Raw genomic sequence first — 24666 nt, 5'->3', positions numbered from 1 at the left:
GCTCATGCAGATGGTAAAATAGTGTGCGCACAAAAATAAACTGTGATTTAAACATGCAGATTCCAAAGTGCAGCAACAAAATGAAAAACAAATCAGAAAACACCATAATAAATCATTTCAGTGCACAAAATAATAAGAATTAATAAAATGTATTTAATACATTAAAAAATAATATATTCTTCATACTTTATATTTAAAACATTTAATAAAAAAATATATTAGTGTCATATACTAAAAATAAAACAATATTTTGAATATATGAAATCAAATGCATACAAAATACATTTTATAGTATATCTAAATATATTTAAGCAACATATAATGTTTAAGAAAGTAGATTATAAAACATTTCAGTTTTTTTTATATAATTCCATATAATCAAAATTATATGGGGTACATTTTTATTATAATAATTTGATTGCATACCTTTACTGACAGTCACTTTCACGCAGTGTATTTGTCTTCAAACCAATCTATATAAACTCCACAGTAATATATCCCAGCATGTTCTAGTGTCAGCTCTGTTATGGTCACAGTGAAGACTCTCACTGACCGGTTATCATACAGAGAGAATCTCCCCTCAGTAACGAGGGTCTCAGGCTCGCCACTTTTGATTACATCACTGCATGATGGCCAGGAACCATGACACAGGTACTTTATATTCTCTTTATATTCAGGTTGATATGGGCATTCAACCTTTACATTTTCACCTTCAATCCCATTTACTAGAAATCCTTCAGTTGACTTCACAGAACCTAAAATGTGTTGTCTCTTAAGGGCAGCAGTGTGGAGTAGTGGTTAGGTTTCCGGACTCTTGACTGGAGGGATGTAGGTTCAATCCCAGGTGGAGGACACTGCTGCTGTACCCTTGAGCAAGGTACTTTACCTAGATTGCTGCAGTAAAAACCAACTGTATAAATGGGTAATTGTATGTAAAATAATGTGGTGTATTAAGAGACAACAAATTAGATGCTAATACAAATATTGAAATTCGACAGAATTAGAAAGATTTAAACTAGGAAACAAGAAAATAAAACAAATCAAACTCAATACTGGCCACTAGTGACCATTACCTGTCACATTGTGGGGAAATATATTTAAAATAAAGAGTTTACTTCCACCCTTTGTTTCTGAGAGCTCAGTTTGAACAGAAACCAGCAGACACAGGGGCTGGAGTTGAGAAGCACTGCTGTGTATCAGTGGCTCTCAATCCTGGACCTGGGGTTGCCCTGTGTCTGCTGGTGTCTATTCCAGCTGAGCCTGAATTACTTAACTGGATCAACAGGAGGCTCTAATGCAGGGGTGCACAACTCCGGCCCTCGAGATCCAATCCAGGTTTTCATTCCAGTTGAGTACCTATTAAGTAAGGGATAGCAAATGACAGGATGTGGGTTGTGTTGCATTAACATGTGGTTGGGTTGGAGGCACGAAGCAAAGCCGTGTGTTAATGCAACACAACCCACAGGCCCTGGAGTGTGTTATCCCGCTTATAAAACGGACACGATAAAACGTGGAAAAAACAAGTTTTTTTTGTTTGTTTTTTTTTTTCAAAAAAAAATATATATTGTAGATTCTTCCGCTTTGGAGAAAAAACAGTCCATCAGACACAGTTAAACTGGAGGTTTTCAACATTTCCAACAATAAATACAATAATAGAATACTATGTTTTCCCAGCCAGGATCAAAATAATTAATTGAAGCCCTGTGCAGCTACTTACCTCAAATGCCTGAAGCCAGTTAAAACGAGAGTACATGCAGCCGAGGGATCATGCAGCAGAGTTGTGCAGCCCTGCTCTAGTGACATGTCTGCTTTGCATGCAGTGTTTTGATGTGTTTCACACTTTGGTGTGGTGAAGTTGTACACAAACCCATTTATAGAATACAGAAGGTCAGTCATTTCCTGTGGTATTCTGAAAAGGGAAGTATCTTTGCCCAGTGTAAAAGCAAAGGGGGAGCAGATCTGCTCAGTATCTAAAGATGAAAGCCATTGTTGAAGTCACCATCTGTCTTATTACAGGTATGTTTTTTGTGATTTGCTGATTCAGTAAAGAGTGTTTAATTGTTGTCAACTACTTATTAAAGAAGGTTGATTTTGAACAGGTCTGAGTTTCTGGAAACTGATGACAGCACTGTGATTCTCTAACCTGGAATACATGTAATCTGTTCTGAATGATTTTGTATACAGTAACACAGAACTGGCAATCTTCTCCAAACTGTATGCACTGACTATTTAGAATATGTTCACTATTATGAAAGCGTGAGTGTTAGTGTGAGTTTATAGTGCTTTACTGTGATAGATGAACGCGTGAGTGTTAGTGTGAGTTTATAGTGCTTTACAGTGACAGATGAACGCGTGTCAGTGTGAGTTTATAGTGCTTTACTGTGATCGATGAACGCGTGAGTGTCAGTGTGAGTTTATAGTGCTTTACTGTGATAGATGAACGCGTGAGTGTCAGTGTGAGTTTATAGTGCTTTACTGTGATAGATGAACGCGTGAGTGTCAGTGTGAGTTTATAGTGCTTTACTGTGATAGATGAACGCGTGAGTGTCAGTGTGAGTTTATAGTGCTTTACTGTGATAGATGAATGAGTGTCAGTGTGAGTTTATAGTGCTTTACTGTGATAGATGAACGCGTGAGTGTCAGTGTGAGTTTATAGTGCTTTACTGTGATAGATGAACGCGTGAGTGTCAGTGTGAGTTTATAGTGCTTTACTGTGATAGATGAACGCGTGAGTGTCAGTGTGAGTTTATAGTGCTTTACTGTGATCGATGAACGCGTGAGTGTCAGTGTGAGTTTATAGTGCTTTACTGTGATAGATGAACGCGTGAGTGTCAGTGTGAGTTTATAGTGCTTTACTGTGATAGATGAACGCGTGAGTGTCAGTGTGAGTTTATAGTGCTTTACTGTGATAGATGAACGCGTGAGTGTCAGTGTGAGTTTATAGTGCTTTACTGTGATAGATGAATGAGTGTCAGTGTGTGTTTATAGTGCTTTACTGTGACAGATGAACGCGTGAGTGTCGGTGTGAGTTTATAGTGCTTTACTGTGATCGATGAATGCGTGAGTGTCAGTGTGAGTTTATAGTGCTTTACTGTGATGGATGAACGCGTGAGTGTCAGTGTGAGTTTATAGTGCTTTACTGTGATGGATGAACGCGTGAGTGTCAGTGTGTGTTTATAGTGCTTTACTGTGATAGATGAACGCGTGAGTGTCAGTGTGAGTTTATAGTGCTTTACTGTGATAGATGAACGCGTGAGTGTCAGTGTGAGTTTATAGTGCTTTACTGTGATAGATGAACGCGTGAGTGTCAGTGTGAGTTTATAGTGCTTTACTGTGATAGATGAACGCGTGAGTGTCAGTGTGAGTTTATAGTGCTTTACTGTGATAGATGTCTTCTGTAATGCTCCACACCGCACTCATGATGATTTCCTGTATCAGGTAGGGAGTCCTGCTCAGTTTGATGCTGTTCTCATTAATAGTCAGTGATTGGGTTTCTTTGTGTATTGATCAATGCCTTTCAGGGCTCCCAATCCCCAGTTTGAAATCTTTAACTGTTTAAAAAAAAAAAAAGAAAAAAAAAAAAATATATATATATATATATATCAAAAAGCTCTAATTAGCCAAATTAATAGTTGCAATAAGGGTTGAATTAAGTAATTGAGGGCTCGACTGGAACTCAAACTAGTAGACACAGCAGGTCTCCAGGACTGGAGTTGAGAAGCACTGGTTTAGAAGACTGAGGGCTTTTCTATAGTCTGGCTGTTATATTATTTTAAACATGTTTCTAATTCTGTTGAATTTCAATATTTGTATTAGGATCTCATTTGTTGTCTCTTAATACCAGTTTTAGGTTCTGTGAAGTCAGCTGAAGTATTTTATGGGATTGAAGGTGGAAATGTAAAGATTGATTGCACATATCAACATGAATATAACGAGAATGGAAAGTACCTGTGTCGTACTCGATGGATACCAAATAATGCACTAATCAGCAGTGGTGACCCAGAGACTAAGGGGAGATTCTCTCTGTATGATAACCGGTCAACGAGAGTCTTCACTGTGACCATCACAGAGTTGACACAAAAAGATGCCGGGACATATTACTGTGGAATTGATATAAAGAGAAATGTGGATGAATACACTGAAGTGGAAGTGACTGTCAATAAAGGTATGTAATTAAAATCATTGTAATAATAACTCACTCTAATGGCTAAGTTATAGCAAAATCCAGAGATGGAGACACATTTTTTGGAATATTGATGAAAGCAATATAATGAGAGGAGCTGAACACATAATCACCCATCTAGCAAACATGTGAGAGCAGTGAGCAAAAAAATGATTAACATTTTATGTGTTACTTAGAAAAACTACATGTTAGTTTCAGATGTGCAAGACAGCTCATCTGCCGCACTTTGATATGAGATGCTCAGTTGGCAGGTGCATCCGAGTACATGACTGCACATATTCAGTCTCTAGAGTGACAGAGTAGACTTGGTTACAGATTTAACCCACGCTATCCCTGAAGGATTTCAAACCTTAAGTATAACAATCTACAAGCTTCCACACACCTTGCAGTCATGTCTTTTAGAATAGAAAACTATTGATATGTCATTTACTTTACTTTATGTACAGATAATGCTTTCTTTTAATTGTTAGAAATCCTGTAAATTAGTTAAATATAAGGGTAGAGTAGCTTAATAATTAATGTACTGCCACTAACTATCTGCTATAATATGCAGTATTATTTGTCTCCCCTCCTCTCGTTTCCTGTCTCTCCCCACTCTCCACATTTTTAAATTGCACTTCAGAACGCCTCTAAACTGCTTCTTATAATTCACTTTAACTTGAAGAAGCACCATTGCAGAAAAGCCAGACATTTTCTTCAAGCACTTTGCATGGAACTTTGCAGAAATGAGCACAGTTGCTATTTCTGATGTAGTTAAAATAAGCACAGTTGTTGAGACTTTAGATAAAGTGTGATTACCGTCACGCACCAACTTTACTTCCCCCTTTTCTATTCAATACGTGTAAACCAAAAAAAAAAAATAATTCACTGAGGAGGTGAGGAATTGGTAAAAAACTGCAACTGTGAAATACAGTAAGGAAGTTAAGCAAATACAGTATGCAATGAACTCAGGTAACAGTACACAGAATGACATTGTTATACATTCATTTGGCATCAAACCTAACTTGGTTGAGGACTCGCTGGTTGGCCGTATGGACGAGGCAGAGACACTTCTCAATAGGAGATAACCCTAAATTTAAAGAGGTGGATATGGGGAAGGTGGTGGGTTATGATTACGAATAAATCGAGACGAAGACCAAGGGTAAGTGAGCAGAGTATTTATAGTGCTACAGGCTTGAATTGCTCATGTGGAATTGCTCATGTGGAAATTTAATTATTTAAATTGGAGATGTGAAGATTGGTGTCTGCCTCCTGAACTTTACTTATTAACTTCATATTGTTCCAATCAAACCCCCTCTCTCTTAACTATGGTTTTCTTTATCAGATGAGCTTCTTCCTCTGTACATTGGCTTGTGCAGGTCTCGGTTGTGTTTCAGTTGATTTATCAATAAACCACAAGTTTGGGTCATGCTGCGTTTCCTCTGTCAATGAGCTTTAGGACACACAAGAAGATGGCTGCAGGACATGAGTAATGCGTTTGGACAGATCCTCTGCAGTCCATTACTGTTCAAAGATACAGCATCTATGCAGATGTGACAGGGGTGGCTGTGTGGTGATGTCAGGCCAGATGCAGGAAGAAAACAATGAAGCAAGTACTGCAGGGCAAGGGTTACGGCTTGCACCGTTTATTTAAACAAAAATAACACAAATAAAATAACAGGTTTTAACAAAAAAAACACACACTGCTCACAGAACAAAATAAAAAAGATAAAAAACAAGTCACAAACACAAAATACAATATGATACTAGGACAGGCTGGGCAGTTGCTGTCACTGTTAAGGAGGCTGTGTGGTCCAGTGGTTAAAGAAAAGGGCTTGTAACCAGGAGGTCCCCGGTTCAAAACCCACCTCAACCACTGACTCATTGTGTGACCCTGAGCAAGTCACTTAACCTCTTTGTGCTCCGTCTTTCGGGTGAGACGTAGTTGTAAGTGACTCTGCAGCTGATGCATAGTTCACACACCCTAGTCACTGTAAGTCGCCTTGGATAAAGGCGTCTGCTAAATAAACAAATTATATTATACTGTTCCTAGAATGGTTGATTTTACTTTTGATTTCCTTTCTCCTCTCACTCTACTCTCATCTGTACTCCCACCCAAATTCCAGATAGCTGCAGGCTTTTATGCAGGTGACCATCTCTCCATTGGCAATAAATTAAACAATTCATTAATTAATAAGGAGATGGCCATCTTCTGCTTGAGGTCTTTAATTGTGGATGGGGCTTAATTAGTTGTGTAATTGTTGCTAATCGGGAGATGGTCACCTCTTAAAAACCTGCAGCTCTCTGAGCTCTGGGTGGGAGTTTTGAAGTGGGTGTTCAGAGGAGGAACGAGAGCGAGCAAGGAGCGAGAGAGAAATAAAAGTGAATTTAAAACGTATAGGTGCAGTGAAGGCGATCGCCCAGCCTGACCTGGGTTTTGTTATTTTGTGATCGAGATTTGTTTTGTTTAACTGTTTTGTTTTGGCTCTGTGAGCAAAGTCTTTTTGTTAAAACCTTTTATTTTATTTTTGTATTATTTAAATAAACGGCGCACGCCGTGTCTTTTTGACTGCAGTATCTGTCACTGTTTTCTTCTTGCCTGACATCACCACTCGTCCATCCCTGTCACACGTGGTGTCCAGACTGGGATTAACAGCGCCTCCGGGACTCAGGTCAGAAAAGGTACTGCAGGAAAGGGTACTGCAGTTTTTTTTTTGTTTTTTTTCTCGTTTTTTTTTATTGCGTGTGTAGTGAGGGAGAGTACCTGCTGGTTCTTCCTCCACCTCCGTGGGAGGACTGCTTGTCGCTCCCACCTTCACCAGCAGAGGGAGAATACCTGCTGGTTCCACCTCCAGCAGCAGAGGGAGAATACCTGCTGGTTCCACCTCCACCAGCAGAGGGGGAGTACCTGCTGGTTCCGCCTCCACCACCGCCACCAGCACAGGGAGCATGCCTGCTGGTTCTCCCGCTGCAGCCAGAAGGGGAGGAGCCCCTGCCGCCTTAACAGCCAGAAGGGGGAGGTGCCCCTGCCGCTTTCGCCGCCAGAAGGGGGAGGTGCCCCTGCCGCCTTCGCAGCCAGAAGGGGAGGTGCCCCTGCCGCCTTCGCAGCCAGAAGGGGAGGTGCCCCTGCCGCCTTCGCAGCCAGAAGGGGAGGTGCCCCTGCCGCCTTCGCAGCCAGAAGGGGAGGTGCCCCTGCCGCCTTCGCAGCCAGAAGGGGAGGTGCCCCTGCCGCCTTCGCCAGGAGCAGAGCAGCAGGAGCTGCCTCTGCTTCCACCACCACCCGAGGGAGAGGAGCAGGAGCTGCCTCTCCCTTCAAGACAGGATGGACCGGGACAAGATGCTGGCGGTCCGCAGCTGCCCTTGCATAGACTGCTGAGCAGAGCAAGGGGGAAAACTGCCGGGTTGTAGCAGCTGAGAAAAGGGCCAACCCCAGCACCACCGCTGGTCCTGGCTCCGCTGCCGCCATCGCCTTCCGAGGTACCGCCGCTGCCCTGTCGTACATCGTCTGGGGAGGCCAGTTCGCCATTGCCTGGGGATGCCAGTTCGCCATTGCCTGGTTATGCCAGTTCGCCATCGCGTGGGGACGCCTGCCTTGCACCGCCCAAGGATGCCTGCCTTGCACCACCCAAGGATGCCTGCCTTGCACCGCCCAAGGATGCCTGCCTTGCACCGCCCAAGGATGCCTGCCTTGCACCGCCCAAGGATGCCTGCCTTGCACCGCCCAAGGATGCCTGCCTTGCACCGCCCAAGGATGCCTGCCTTGCACCGCCCAAGGATGCCTGCCTTGCACCGCCCAAGGATGCCTGCCTTGCACCGCTCAGATACCACTCCCGCTCCGCTCAGTGATGCCATGTTTGGATCGCCTGGGGTTGCCTGCTGCTCCGCATCACCTGGGACTGCCTGCTGCTGCGCATCGCCTGGGGCTCCTGAAGGTTCCACTTCGCCTGGAGTTGCTGTGTCTTTTGCTTCTCCTAGTGTTGCTGCCTGTCCTGCTTTACCTGGGGTCACCGAGGGTCCTGCTTCACCTGCGGTAGCTGCCGGCTCTGCTTCGCCTGGGGTCGCTGCCGGCTCTGCTTCGCCTGGGGTCGCTGCCAGTCCTGCCATGCAGCAGGAAGTACTGTGGCCAGAGCCCCACAAAGCGGCGCTGTCGGCCATGAAGAAGCAGGGGGAGGTCAGGAGACCAGCTCCCCCAGCCACACTTTCGCGGCAGGAAAAACGATGGCCGGTGACCCGGAAGAGGGAGCTCCTAGCCACGAAGAAGTGGGGGGTGGAGGACATTCCCCCATGGCCGCCCCCAGAAACATCTTGCTTTCCCCTCTTCCGGGACTATGAGACTGAGGGGGAAGGTGGCTGTAGGGCCATGTGTGCTTCCACACCACATAAAGATAGTGTGCATTGCCTGACTGAATTGTTTACCTGGCAAGGTTAATCGAAGAGTTTTATGACAATATAATTTAAAAACCTGAACAAAAAAACTCCATGAAACACTGCAAAAAGCCCGTCATTATTGAGACCTCTTTTTTTCAGCTTTGAAGTGTTTTGCTTGGAGGTCTATGGCATACAGTACGTTATATAGTGTATGTTTTCTGTTGCTCTTCAAATGCAAATATTTTTACTTGACATGTCTAGTTTGGCCGCTATGGTGTCCCAGATGTCTTGCTTCTTTAGCGTATCCTTATAATCTGGATGGGACAGTTGAGGGCATTTTTGCACCCTGAAAACCAGTCTTTCGTTCGCCATCTCTCACTGTATATAGTGCAGATAACGTCACACAACAACACTTCAGTTGATTGGTCTAGATGGAAATTTGCCTCGCGGTATTATTAAAAGATCGGTCTGGTTTCTATCCCGTGCGGTTTTCCGCTGTGCTGCTTTTCCGTTCCGCACTCAGTGTAATTGCACCCATTCAAAACAATACATTCCATTTTTTCTGCTTTCCGCTACCGCACCCAGTGTAATCAGACCTCAAATTAAGTAAAGGCAAGAGGCTGCTTAGGGTTTGGTTTGGTTGTTTAGCCTCCCCACTTGTCACAAGCCGCTACTGAAACCCACAGACTACTTTACATAGTTCTGCACTAATGGTATAATATGTTTAATTTATTTTGAATTAGAGGAATGTTAAGCAGTAGAAACAGTGTAATAATTTTCACTTATTTTCCTTTTCTCAGCTCCGAAAACCCCACCCACCACAACTCGTGCCACACGCTCAAGAACCACCCCTTCCACCACTACTGTGAAGGGGAACACAGACAATGGACAAACAAGGGATTGTACATCCAGCAGCCCTACAGGTAATTCATTTAATCAGTGTCCTTTTGTAAGACCTCTAACTTCCAATCCCTGCCCATCGGAGCACCATTGCAGAAAAGCAAGAAAACTTTCTTCACGTGGTTGGCATGCAACTTTGCAGAAATGAGCAGTTTCTATTTCTGATGTCGCTAAAATAAGCACAGCTAAAATGAGACTTAAGATAGTGTGATTAGGGTCAAACACCAAGTTAAATTTTTTGCTTCCCCTTTTTCTCTTCAACCTCTATGAACCAAAAATGCACTGAGGAGGTGAGAAATTGCTAAACAACTGCAGCTGTGAAATACAAAATGAACCAAAAGAAAGAATCAAGATGCAGACAGGCATTACTGTGGTTGAAACTGAGACACTGTGGCATTCAGTGCGTTTAATGAAACAAATCAAAGATTTAAACAAAAACCACACGGCACTTGAGGCCAAAATAAATAGACAAACAAAACAGACAGTGGACGAACACAAACAAGTACAGTGCTGGTGCTTCCAGCACTCAAAGCAATTATTTATTTTCTTACTTTTTTTTATTCTCCTCTCCACACCCGTTCTCCACTCATGAACACACAACCCCTAATAAATGAGATGTACATCTATATATACAATTATGCTGGGATTCAATTAGCAATTAATTATTCACTTGAATCCCAGCATGTGAACTAATCTGTGCAACCCCATGCTCACATATTACACCGTGTAACATTTTTTTTTTTTTTTTTGGTTCCTGGGTAGTAAGTGTTATTTCCTTATTGCTTCTGCCTCAAAAGTATAGAAAATGGCTATTATTCCCCACAAACTTTGCTTTTGTGACCAGGACAGTGATATTTTGAAATTTACCTATTTTCCAGAACATTCCAGATAGATTCAGTGCTGAGTAAACTTGGAGTAACTTCTAGAACTTTCTAGAACTTTCCAGTAATATAAATAGTAGTATAAATACAGGGGCTTTAAGCCCACCAGTTCAGTTTAGTTCCAGCTGCCTAAGTGGATACATATCTGCATTTTTCTGAGATGGCATCAAGAGGCTGCAATGGTGGCATTCCTGATGGGTCTCCAAGGCGGTTTTACCAAGTTTCCCTGCTATCTTTGCCTTTGGGACAGCAGGGGCACCAAGGCGCACAACCACAGGCGGGACTGGCCACAGCGGACCGAGTTCTCTGTGGGGAGGAACAACGTCAAGTGGAAGCCACTGGTGGACCCCTGGAAGGTGCTGATTCCACCACTGCACATCAAATTGGGCCTTATGAAACAATTTGTCAGAGCTCTAGATAAGGAGTCGGCAGCCTTCGAGTACCTTCAAGACTTCTTCCCTAAGCTGTCTGAGGCAAAGGTCAAAGCCGGTGTCTTCGTCGGACCACAGATAAAGAAGATCCTGGAGTGCAATGAATTCCCCAAGAAGCTCACTAGTAAGGAGAAAGCGGCTTGGAACAGCTTTGTCGCAGTGGTTCGCGGCTTCCTGGGCAATCACAAGGCCGAAAACTATGTGGAGCTGGTTGAGACTCTGGTGAGGAACTACGGCACAATGGGCTGTAGGATGTCCCTCAAAGTCCATATCCTTGATGCTCATCTTGATAAATTCAAGGAGAACATGGGAGCGTACTCGGAGGAGCAAGGCGAGCGCTTCCACCAGGATATACTGGACTTTGAACGCCGCTACCAAGGACAGTATAATGAGAACATGATGGGAGACTACATTTGGGGGCTGATTCGTGAAAGTGATTTACAGTATAATCGTAAATCTCGAAAAACTACTCACTTCTAAATCTTTTGTAGTCATTTTTGTATTACTTTAGTATAAATACATGTTAATTTGGATTCATATGTTGTTTTTTTCTGACTTTATGTGAACCAAAAGACACAGATTCGCCCGTTTTCTCATTGGAAAAAGGTAAATTTCAAAATATCACTGTCCTGGTCACAAAAGCAAAGTTTGTGGGGAATAGTAGCCATTTTCTATACTTTTGAGGCATAAGCAATTAGGAAATAACACTTACTACCCAGGAACAAAAATTTTGTTACATAGTGTTATTAGGCACTTTAAATGCACGTGAAGTCAAGTGAATCCCTGTGCCTAAATAGAATTATACATTTTAAATGATTTGTGTTACACACACCCATTTATATCCCGTGCAGCAACTACAATGCACCAACATTTACACACTACATACAACATAAAACACAAAACTACACACAGGGGTGGGGCACATTGCCACACCTAACCTAACCCTAACCGACCTAACCCAGCATGGGCCATGGTTAGGGCTCTGGACTCTTGACCAGAGGGTCGTGGGTTCAATCCTTCAATCTCAGGTGGGGGACACTGCTGCTATACTAAAATAAATAATAATAATTGTGCATCTTATTGCAGTTTAAACACTCATGGTTTGTCTTTGTTGTGTAAAAACCTGTCCATATGTGGAAACTGCTCGTGCTGCATCCACAGTTTGGTGGAATTGACAAAAAACAGTGTGCAATTTTTGCCATGTTTCGGATTCTGATTTCATACCTCAGCCAGAAATATTTACAGTTTTCACGGTAGGCAGTCAAATGTATGAAATCGTGAATTTTACACAACGAGACACTAGTGATCCTTCGCTCGCAGCATCTGTGGAGTAGCGGTTAGAGCACTTTGTTCTTGACTGGACGTTTGTGAGTTCAATCACATGTGGGGGACACACTGTTGCTTTATCTAGATTGGTCCAGTAAAAAAACCCGACTGTATAAATGGGTAATTGTATGTCACAATTGTAAGTTGGCCTGGATAAGTGTGTCTGCTAAAATAATAATAATAATAATAATAATAATAATAATAATAATAATAATAATATGTGTGTTTGGTTGAAACTTGGATGGGAGACTGCCTGACAATACAGATACTTCAAACTTTTCTTTGAAGTTTTACTTGTATTATTAACAAATAGTAGATTAAACAGCAAAAATGAGCTGATTTACTTTTAATTTATTGAAATTGACCACAAAGGGTCATCGCTATTGAAATAATTACATATGAGAAGTTATAAATATATTTATTTCACGCCTCCACCCGCTGTTTTAAGTGAGCGCAACAAACTCAGGAATGCATTGATCATTAATACATTTTAAAAACAGTGTCACAGCATGCATTATATTCGGGCCGGGACATTTCAATTTGATGTGAATAAGCAGAGTGTGACATTAACAGAAGTGACAGTAAATTTGATTGTATTATGGCTACGTCTGTATTTGGCTTATTCGCCAGCTTCTTATTCACCAAGCTTCTTATTCGCCAGCTTCTTATTCGCAGGCTTTTAAGTGCATAAATATATTTGTCTACGTTGAAGAAGTAACCTTGCATTTATAGGGTTAAATCACTTTGGGCCGCCGATTTCTCTGCAGGTACCTGAAGAGGGGCAACCCTCCTACAAGCCCCACTTGTATTTAGCCTGGCCCAACGTGGTTTACTGGGGAAGAACAGCGGGTAAATATGCCACATATGCCAATTGCTCAGCTTCTGAGTCGCTCTTTATGTATCTACGTTGAATAAGTAGCTTTGCATTTAAATGGGTTAAATCACGTTGGGCCGCTGATTTCTCTGCAGGTACCCAGCGAGGGGCACCCCCTCTGCAAGCTACACCTGTATTTAGCTCGGCCCATTGTGGTTTACTGGGGCAGAACAGCAGGCAAACATGCCATATATGCCAATTGCACAGGTTCTTCGCTGGAAAAAGCCTTGCATTTAAAGGGTTAAATCACTTTGGGCCACCGATTTCTCTGCTGGTACCTGACAAGGGGCAACCCCTCTGCAAGCTCCACTTGTATTTTAGCCGGCCCAACGTGGTTTACTGGGGAAGAACAGTGGGTAAATATGCCACATATGCTAATCGCTCAGCTTCTTATTCGCTTTATGTATCTATGTTGAATAAGTAGCCTTTCATTTAACAGGATAAAGCATGTTGGGCCGCTGATTTCTCTGCAGATACCTGGCGAGGGGCAAACCTCCTGCAAGCTACACCTGTATTTAGGCTGGCCTAATGTGGTTTACTGGGGCAGAACAGCAGGCAATCATGCCATATATGCCTATTGCTCAGCTTCCTATTCGCTCTATGTATCTACTTTGAATAAGTAGAGGAATTTGTGGCACAAAGTGATTTAACCCTTTAAATGCAAGGCTTTTTCCAGCGAAGAAGCTGTGCTATTGGCATATGTGGCATGTTTGCCTTCTGTTCTGCCCCAGTAAACCTCGTTGGGCCGGGCTAAACACAAGTGGGGCTTGCAGAGGGGTTGCCCCTTGTCAGGTAACTGCAGAGAAATCAGTGTCCCAAAGTGATTTAACCCGTTAAATTCAAGGCTACTTCTTCAACGTAGATGAATACATTTATGCACTAAAAGCCAGCGAATAAGAAGCTGAGCGAATGTGAAGCTGGCGAATAAGAAGCCAACTTCAGCCTCGTCTGTAAAACCACAGACGTGTGAAACGTTTGTATGTAAATGGAATGTGTGTATAGTAAAAAAGTGCTCTATTCCTAAACAGCAGTGTTTATACCTCATTATACCTGGACTCTTGACCGGAGGGTTGTGGGTTCAATCCCGGGTGAGGGACACTGCTGTTGTACCCTTGAGCAAGGTATTTTACCTAGATTCAGAATTAAAAACTGGATAAATTGGTAATTGTATGTAAACATAATGTGATATAATTGTGACAATTGTAAGTAGCCCTGGATAAGGATGTCTGCTAAAAAATAAGTAATAATAATTTAAATGCAATCTACTGCACTATTTGTATTTGACTTGGTATTTGTATATTCTGAAATATAAGAATTTGCATTTGAATTTCAAATCATGGGAAAGCTTCAAAAATATTTCAATTTTAAACACTTTTCAGTATTGCTGGTAAAGTTGATTAACCTAAAAGATGAAAACTAAAGGACACTTTTGAGAACTTCATGTTTATTAAACATAACAAACAAAACAAGTAAAAATAATAATTGTGCAATGCACACATATATAAATATATACATATAGACATGCTCAAATTTGTTGGTACCCTTACAGCTCATCGAAATAATGCTTCATTCCTCCTGAAAAGTGATGAAATTAAAAGCTATTTTATCATGTATACTTGCATGCCTTTGGTATGTCATAGAATAAAGCAAAGAAGCTGTGAAAAGAGATGAATTATTGCTTATTCTACAAAGATATTCTAAAATGGCCTGGACACATTTGTTGGTACCCCTTAGAAAAGATAATAAATAATTGGATTATAGTGATATTTCAAACTAATTAGTTTCTTTAATTAGTATCAGACATGTCTCCAATCTTGTAATCAGTCATTCAGCCTATTTAAATGGAGAAAAGTAGTCACTGTGCTGTTTGGTATCATTGTGTGCACCACACTGAACATGGACAGAGAAAGCAAATGAAAGAGTTGTCTGAGGAGATCAGAAAGAAAATAATAGACAAGCATGGTAAAGGTAAAGGCTACAAGACCATCTCCAAGCAGCTTGATGTTCCTGTGACAACAGTTGCAAATATTATTAAGAAGTTTAAGGTCCATGGAACTGTAGCCAACCTCCCTGGGCGCGGCCGCAAGAGGAAAATCGACCCCAGATTGAACAGAAGGATAGTGCGAATGGTAGAAAAAGAACTAAGGATAACTGCCAAAGAGATACAAGCTGAACTCCAAGGTGAAGGTACGTCAGTTTCTGATCGCACCATCCATCGCTTTTTGTGCAAAAGTGGGCTCCATGGAAGAAGACCCAGGAGGACTCCACTTTTGAAAGAAAAACATAAAAAAGCCAGACTGGAATTTGCTAAAATGCATATTGACAAGCCACAATCCTTCTGGGAGAATTGTCCTTTGGACAGATGAGTCAAAACTGGAGCTTTTTGGCAAGTCACATCAGCTCTATGTTCACAGACGAAAAAATGATGCTTTCAAAGAAAAGAACACAATACCTACAGTGAAACATGGAGGAGGCTCATTTATGTTTTGGGGCTGCTTTGCTGCGCTTGGCACAGGGTGCCTTGAATCTGTGCAGGGCACAATGAAATCTCAAGACTATCAAGGCATTCTGGAGCGAAACGTACTGCCCAGTGTCAGAAAGTTCTGTCTCAGTCGCAGGTCATGGGTCCTCCAACAGGATAATGATCCAAAACACACAGCTAAAAGCACCCAAGAATGGATAAGAACAAAACATTGGACTATTCTGAAGTGGCCTTCTATGAGTCCTGATCTGAATCCTATCGAACATCTATGGAAAGAGCTGAAACTTGCAGTCTGGAGAAGGCACCCATCAAACCTGAGACAGCTGGAGCAGTTTGCTCAGGAAGAGTGGTCCAAACTACCTGTTAACAGGTGCAGAAGTCTCATTGAGAGCTACAGAAAACGTTTGATTTCAGTGATTGCCTCTAAAGGTTGTGCAACAAAATATTAGGTTAGCGGTCCCATCATTTTTGTCCATGCCATTTTCATTTGTTTTATTATTTACAATATTATGTTGAATAAAAAAATCAAAAGCAAAGTCTGATTTCTATTAAATATGGAATAAACAATGGTGGATGCCAATTACTTTTGTCAGTTTCAAGTTATTTCTGAGAAAATTGTGCATTCTTCGTTTTTTTGTGGAGGGGTACCAACAAATTTGAGCACGTCTGTATCTCATCATTTATGTCAGTTTTTCACAAACCTGGTTCTGCGGGCCCACTATGTCTGCTGTTTCTGTTCCAACTAAGTTCTCAATTATTAAATTGATCCCCCAATTGAACTAACAATTAGTGACTTAATGCAGTGTTAGAAATAACTTGAAATATCCAACTCTTTTGGCTGCTTTCACAAACCCTGATCAGCACTAACCTTGGACTACCTTACCTGAGTTAACATTAGGTAGGCCTAGATTAGTGCTAATTGAGGCTTGGGCAGGCAGCCATTTCTACAAATAATTCAAATGCTCTGATTAGACATTTTATTCATTCAATTGAGGGTTCAATTCATAATTTAAAGCTCAGTTGGAACACAAATCAGCAAACACTGGGTCCTCAGGACCAAGATTGGGAAACACTGTTTTATGTAACTTGGGGTGCATTCACAACACTTTTTTGTCGGCTAGATTGCAGACGGGAGTCTGCACGTAACGTCACGGTCTTTGCAGACGGAGCGTGGACAGATCTGGTAGATGAACAACAGTTCTGAGCAGAATCAAAATGGAGGTGATGTTGAGAGAAATTCTAATCGCAGAAGTGGATGCAACCGAAGTTCCCTTTGTGCTCCACCAGCTTCATTTGCAGCATGATCAGAAAATGCATAGTAGAAACAGTCCCTGCTATAAAGAGATAATATAAACATATGTTTTGTGATGTGAGACAAATTAATGAGTATTATAATGGGCAGGATTCCCCCCACCCTCTCACAAAGAGGTTGTTAGACAGTACTGTATTTTGATCTGGGACAAAAATAGTTCAAATTCTTGCACATATGGTCACATATCTCACTTCAACTAACTGTTATTAAAGCTGATTTATTCTCCTTAATTCAAAGAAGGTTATTCCCTGTCCGATAGTGTTTTATCAATAACCAATTACACATGCTGAAAATAACAGAGCGGTTTTAGGTTCATTTCAACCGTTTAGCATTATTTTAAACCTTTAGAATAAATATCTGAATATTTGAAAAGTATAATAACTGTGTGGAAAAAGAGTCAAATCATTTTAATTTGTATTACAAATCATTCATAAGATAATTAATGACATGACTCGAAGGCGATTCACTCCCCGACTAGGTGGCAGTAACACATGGAGTGAGGATTGTATCTGCTTGCCTACACACTTCTTTGTCAGTCAACGCTCGTCTATTGTTTTGAGCTGCGGCTGCTCCAGCGCAGTACCTCTTGAGAAGCTGCGTGTCTGTGCAGACTTTTAAGCCTGTGGATATGTGACCTGGTGACGTCTTTTCTGTCTGAGTTCACGCAGACGATGAATTTGGACAGGTTTTCCGCAGACTTAGCAAAGTCTGCGTATCGTGAACGCAGCCTTGCTTCCTATATTGGTACATACCTGTTAATTATTATGATGTACATGATTAATGTTGTTATTATATAAACTGCTTTCCTTGTATGTCACCTTGGATAAAGGCCTAATTCATGTTAATAAATTAACATTTGTTGTATGGGAAAGTATTTGAAGTCCATTTAGCATTTGTCACATATTTGCATTTGTATTTAGTTTGGTAGTAAATGTATCACATTTGCATTTGTATTAAGCAAATTTACAAGAACATTGACATTGCCACTGGACTCATCAGTGTCCTACTATCTGGAAAACACGTATGCTCAAAACCATAACCATCACATTTAACAATGGAGTCACCCATACCTTTCAACATTTATGTTCAAAGTTTGAAATCATGGATAGAGTCTACATTGTTCGACAGCAGTTCCCAGTCATTGGTGCTCATGCAATCACCATTCACAAATGCCAGGGGATGACTCTACAGTTATGATGGATCTCCTATCTTTGCACTTTCCACAGTTACTTCCTTAAGCGGTATCCATCTTATCAACTTTGACTCCACCTGCATCTACGCATGTCAATCTGCAGTTGAAGACTGCCATCGGCTCAGAGGAATTTATTGTCCGAAGTTGAAAAGCTTGAAGAAGACTAACACGCACAAGGGACACAAGGTAAAAGATCATGCGCATTTCATTCACCGAGCAATCATTAATGTTCAGGAACAGCAAAAGCCTCAGTCTTCTAAGAGAACATTGCACTTACACATCCATTCAGAGGCTTGAGCAACCCCAATTTCACCTCATGCTATGCAAATGCAACATTGCAGTACCTTCTTCACTTGCAACCTCTGAAGGATTCATTAAAACACAGTCAACAAGAGGCTATCAGGAGCTTTGTTCATAAATAGGATCACTTGCCATCCACTGCGTCTCTAACTACTGTAGATATTTGTCATTTCTTAGGAGAACCTTTCAATAGAGGTGAGCAGCAACATGTTGCAGAGTTTCTCCCCAAATTGTGTGAAATTTTCCCTGAAGTAACTTGCATGGTTTCAGTCACAATAATTCATGACATTCTATGTACTACATGTAACTACTGCTCATCAAACCGAGAAGTGTTGTATATTTATCCTCTACATTTACCTGCTGGTACAGATTCCATGTGTTTGGAAGAACTCATTTATAGAAATGACAAATGGGCAATGATTCCTGGTAGCAAATGTAGGCAGCAAAACTACTCCAATCATGAAATGTGGACTTATTCAATGAGCAGGGAGACTGATTGCAGTCCAGCTTATGCTTTGTGAAACCAAACCAGACGGGACCATTACAAAGTGACACAATGCTAAGTTTACTGCTGTGCAGAAGAGCACAATTACTGTGGACAACAGGAATTACCAATTAGATTCCATTATCATACACCAAGGACAGGATGTTACTTCAGGACACTCTGTGTCTGTTCTTGCTGTGGGTGCTACTGGAAAATGGGTGCATGCAAATGATGCACTTATTGAAGTCAAACCATCGTCAAGAAATGTAAAGGACATGTATATGGCCTTTTATGAAGGGATCTAATGCTTTACAAATGCCTTAGCTTAAGTTCATAACACCACTATATCAAGGAGAATAATGTTTGTTTGTTTTTCCAGCATTAAAATGTGTTAGTATACTACCCTTTAGCACGGACATGCATATGTACCTTTTGAACCATTTATAACATTGTAGTTTTGTACCTACGTAAATATCAATATATCAATACCGACCAAAATAGACATATTGTTTTCATCAATCATGCAACTATAAGAATACAATGTTTACACTTTCAATACTGTCCAAAAGTCCCTTCTACCATTATTTTACTTTCAAATCTTTTCTCATTTCTCTTATATTACTCTACTTATTACTCTCTTCTCTTGTCTATCTGTCTTTTTACCATACACATTCTCGAATATCTTTCCCTCGCTTTATTCATTATTTGAGGAAGTAAAAAAGAAGTGATATCTATAACAAAATCATTGTCAATGTAAAAAAAAAAACAAGTTAGAAAAAGTCCAAGTTAGGAGAAGCAATTAGGCCAATCTTGTCAAACATCAAGCAAATAGGCACAATTGGAAAGGGGTCCAAGATTCACACAATTCTTGCTTCTAACTTGGCGCCTTTTTTTGATCGCTTCGCTCCACTTTATCGCTCTTTGAATGACTTGAAATGACTGAGAGACACATTCACACACTGAGACACACACACACTGAGGCACACACACACTGAGGCACACACACACACACACACACACACTGAGATACACACACTGACACACACATACTGACACAAACACACACACATTGAGACATACACACAATGAGACACACACACCGAGGCACACATACACTGAGAAACACACACACACTACAACACACACAGTCTCAGTGTGTGTGAGTGTGTGTCTGTCACTTCAAGTCATACAAAGAGTATTTCGAGTGGTTTGAACTTGCAACATGACGTTCTTGAAGAGCACACAACCTTATTCCGCTGTTCCACTGCGCATTTCAAGTGGAGCGATAAAGTGGAGTGAAGCGATCAAAAAAAGGCGCCAAGTTAGAAGCAAGAATTGTGTGAATCTTGGGCCCCAGCACCTTTCCAATTGTGTCTATTTGCTTGATGCTTGACAAGATTGGCCTAATTGCTTCTCCTAACTTGGACTTTTGTGTTTGATATCACCCCTTTAAACGGCTGTTGCGTTTTTCTAACTTGTTTTTTTTACATTGACTATGTTTTTATTATAGATGGCATACACAAAAAGAACAAGAAAAAATTAGAACAGTGTAGCAGCAAAACTAGCCTTCATCAGGGTGTAGTCTCAACTGGCAATTCTTTTCAGATGTATTTTTCTTCCATTGTATTACTCTATTCTGCTCTTTTACTGCGTTCTGCTGACCTCTATTCTACACGCTCCACTCAGGGGCGGATTTAGACCTCATTAGGCAGCTGTAGAAAAGATCGATCTTTATTGGTTACAAGTAGCTGGACTTGAGCTTGATACAACCAATAAGTTCAAGCAATGAGAACGTGTATTTATTTACTTTTTAAATTGTAGCATTAGCACATGAACACAACCCAGAAATGGCTGCAAAAACACCAGACAAGACACCGAGAAATATTAAACTTTTTTACGTCTTTAAGGTAATCTAGCTAATAAGTCTTATGAACCTCAAATGAAACCATAAAAAGTAAAAACAAAAAATCAGTCTACCGTAGCTGACACTAGAACAAAATGTTACTTAAATTTACCTAAAAATAATTTGTGTGGTGTAGATACAAGGCTAGATCCGCCCCTGCCACTAAATACAGTCTAATCCACTGTGTTTTCCTCAGTGTATTTAGTGCTCGGGCCATTTTAGAGGTAGAGTTGTAAAAGAAAAGTGAACACATAACCAGTGTGGCCTCTTTGCAAAAATAAAAATAAAAGATATATTTTTGGATAAAAAAAAAAAAAAACTCTTCTAAAACTGTACAGAACCAAAAATATTAGGTTACTTACCGTAACCCTGGTTCTCTGAAAGAGAAGATGATGCCCATTGGGTAGGTATTGCTGAGCTCTCTATACCAGAGCTGCTGATAGGCTCCTTTCTGGGATGATGCACTCAGTCTGCCCACCGAGGGGATAAAACTGTCATCCAAAGGAAGCCATTTTTCTTTTTCCGTCGACCCGTGAGGGCGTCCGATGCGACCTTGCTGTGGTGGTCATCTTCTCTTTCAGGGAACCAGGGTTATGGCAAGTAACCTAACGTTCCCCTTCAATTCGAAGATGACCACCAATGACATTACATATGGGATAATGTATACCAGAGCTGTCGCGAGGGAGAAGGAACGGCAGCATATGAGGGACACACAAGCACTGTCTAACCCAGAGGTTAGAGGTGTGAACTTACACCCTCAAGGACCTTTGTGCCTAAAGAAGGCAAGGCAGGGTCTACCACATTAAGACGGTAGAACCTGGAGAAAGTATGCAGCGTAGCCCAGCTAGCTGCAGTACAAATATCAGACAACGAGGCACCTCTGAAGAGGGCCCAAGATGACCACCACTGTCGTGTTGTCCTTCCGGATCAACACATGTGTACTGCCCAGCACTGGGAGAAAGTGGTGGAGAGCAACTCCAGCATATTTATGTGCAGGGATGTCCAGCTGTCTGGCTAGGATCCGCGTACTCCTCTGCATTCCCAGACCACTCCCCAACCCAAGTTGGAGGTGTCTGTTGTCACCACTTGGCAGCTCAACACTACTCCCATTCGCACACCTTCGCGCAGATGAGAGGTCATCTGCCACCAGCGTAGGGCTATCGAGCACGCATGAGACACAGTCAGCCGACGGTGTCTGTCACGTTTGGCATTGAGGTGGAACGCATTGAGCCACGCTTGTAGCGGGCGCATGCAAAGCACACCCAGCTGAATGGCCGATATGGCTGCGACCATCAGACCCAATAGTTTCTGCCCCAAAAGTAGGGTTACCTGCGATCCCTGCTGAAACAGGGAGAAGCAACCCTGGATAGCTGCATCTCTGTTGTCTGACAGGTATGCACGCATCATACTAGAGTCCAGCTGGAGCCCCAAGTACGTCGTGCACTGCACCGGTGTAAGACGACTCTTTGCATCATTGATGGTGAGGCCCAGCCTCGCCAGATGCTCTGTCAAGACCGCCGTGTGGGCCACTGCTCCCTCTCGCGACTGGAACAGATCAACCAGTTGTCGAGATAGTTTATTACTCTGATCCCCTGCAGCTGCAGGGGAGCCAGGATGGCGTCCACGCACTTTGAAAACGTACGAGGAGCTAGGGAGAGGCCGTGTGCCAGCACAGCAAACTCATAAACGCTTCCTTGAAAAGAAAAGCAGAGATAATTCCTGTGCTCTGGACGAATGGGATTGTGAAAGTACGTGTCGCTTAAGTCCACGGTGGTGAACCAGTTGCCCGGCCGGAGGGACTGGAGAACGTGATGGTGCGTCAGCATTTGGAACCTCCTTTCTTTTAAGAACCCGTTGAGGAGCCTCAGGTCTAAGATGGGGTGAAAGCCGCCGTACTTTTTGGGTACTAGAAAATACCTAGAGAAGTATCCCTCTCCGTGGGAGGTGGGGTCTTCGAGAAGAATGGTTTACTTGCCGATCAAGGTGGCTACTTCGTTCTGAAGAACCGAGGCCTAGAAAGGGTCTGTTACGAAAGTATTTGTGATGCCTTGAAAGGGAGGAAGTCCCAAACGAAACTGAAGCACGTAACCGTTTTGCACGGTGGCGAGCACCCAGGAGTCTGAGGTGCAAGCACGCCAGTACTGTAGCTGTTGTGCCAAAAAGGGGGCCTGAGGCCGCCAGCCTGAGATGGGGCAGTTTGGGGTGGCTATTATTATTATTATTATTTATTTCTTAGCAGACGCCCTTATCCAGGGCGACTTACAGTCGTTACAAGATATCACATTATCTTTACATACAATGACATTTTTTACATACAATTACCCATTTATATAGTTGGGTTTTTACTGGAGCAATCTAGGTAAAGTACCTTGCTCAAGGGTACAGCAGCAGTGTCCCCCACCTGGGATTGAACCCACGACCCTCCGGTCAAGAGTCCAGAGCCCTGACCGCTACTCCACACTGCTGCCCTAGATTGCATTTAAATAATAATTTAAATGCAATCTACTGAACTATTTGCATTTGACTTGGTATTTGTATATTCTGAAATATAAGAATTTGCATTTGCCCTCACCACTACTCCACACTGCTGCTATTTAGGGTGCTGGCCCTGAAAACCCCTCCTGTTACGCTGGTGTGAGGACTGGCCACATCCTGCATTCCCTCTGCCTGCCGGTTGGGCCCGGTTGTTTGCTCCTGGTGTGCCCTGTAGGCGATGCCTGTTCTGGTGGAACTGTTCTGGTGACAGTCCGCATCTGAGGAGCTCACCAGCGGTTCGACCTGCCCCACGCGGAAGTGTGGGGAGGGAGCAACGCAACCACCTGCTGTGGTTGAACTATTTTTGGTCTCACATTACTAGGGTCCTGTGTTTTACACAACCTGCTTTCTTAGGCTGAATATGCCATGAAATATATTATTCATAAAATAGAATAAACAGAATTTCAAATTACATTTTTTTTATTAAATACTTTGACAGTGTAGAATCTTTATTAGGGTTGTTAGATAAGTAAGGTAATTTTTTTGCCTGAGCCAAAGAACCTTCTAAATATGGGCTGGGAGACTGGCCTTAAATATACACATTCTGTTTTGCTGGCATATGCTACTACTTTCATGATGTGTGTTTAGTTATTGAGACACTCAGAAGCAACAGCCAATGCTGCAACTGAGGAGAAAATCACTGAAAAGGCTCCAGTCAAAACAGGTTTTTCATTTGATTTACTTTGAGTTACTGAGGTGTTTCCTGGGTGCTCAGCTCACCGCTTATGCTCAGCTCACCGCTACCACCCCTGCGCTGACTCGGGAGGGTGAAGACGAATACACGCTGTCCTCTGAACCGTGTGCCGTCAGCCGACCACTTTTTTTCACACTGCGTTCTCACCATGCAGCCACCCAAGAGCTACAGCGTCGGAGGACAGCGCAGCTCTCGGGCAGCTTGCAGGAAAGTCCACAGGCGCCTGGCCAGACTACAGGGGTCGCTGGTGCGCGGTGAGCCGAGGACACCCTGGCCGACCTAACCCTCCCTCCCCCCGGGCGACGCTCGACGAATTGAGCGCTGCCCCCTGGGAGCTCCCGTCCTCGGTTGGCAAAGGAATAGCCTGGACTTGAGCTCTCAACGAGCAGACTATAGGGCATATCCTGCACTCCACGTGGAACGCCTTTACCGTATGCGCCACTCGGGAGCCTGGAAATTTGTCTTTTTTATTCTTTGCTTACACGCACTCAGAAACAACACATTCTTCTGCCACTGGGAAGAAAACAAGCAGGCATTCAGTTAAATTAGGGCATCAGTGTGGAGTAGTGGTTAGGGGCTCTGGACTCTTGACCAGAGGGTCATTGGTTCAATCCCAGGTGGGGGACACTGCTGCTGTTCCCTTGAGCAAGGTACTTTACCTAGATTGATTCCAGTAAAAGAAAAACTGTATAAATGGCAGAACTGGCAGTAGAAATCCCAGTTATTTTTTTTTTTTGTAATTGGTCTGTGCTTTTGAGGAAAGCAATAACCCACTACTGGGTGTGCAGTGGCACCACTCTTACTTGTGTGCTGTGAGGCACA

At 42.4% G+C, this 24666-nt stretch overlaps 1 protein-coding gene across 1 annotated transcript; it reads left to right on the top strand.

The window, feature by feature from the left end:
• The first annotated feature begins 1949 nt into the window (after positions 1-1949).
• On the top strand, positions 1950-23372 carry LOC131703081 (CMRF35-like molecule 5). The gene is made up of 4 exons (XM_059005945.1): positions 1950-2016; positions 3845-4165; positions 9331-9453; positions 23326-23372. The coding sequence occupies exons 1-4, from the start codon at positions 1977-1979 to the stop codon at positions 23370-23372; spliced, it is 531 nt and encodes a 176-aa protein (XP_058861928.1). The 5' UTR covers positions 1950-1976.
• Positions 23373-24666: the final 1294 nt, after the last annotated feature.

This window comes from Acipenser ruthenus, chromosome 32, assembly GCF_902713425.1.
Source record: "Acipenser ruthenus chromosome 32, fAciRut3.2 maternal haplotype, whole genome shotgun sequence".
Classification (NCBI taxonomy): domain Eukaryota; kingdom Metazoa; phylum Chordata; class Actinopteri; order Acipenseriformes; family Acipenseridae; genus Acipenser; species Acipenser ruthenus.
Note: the sequence above shows the minus strand (reverse complement) of the source record. Positions and strands in the feature narration are given on the sequence as shown.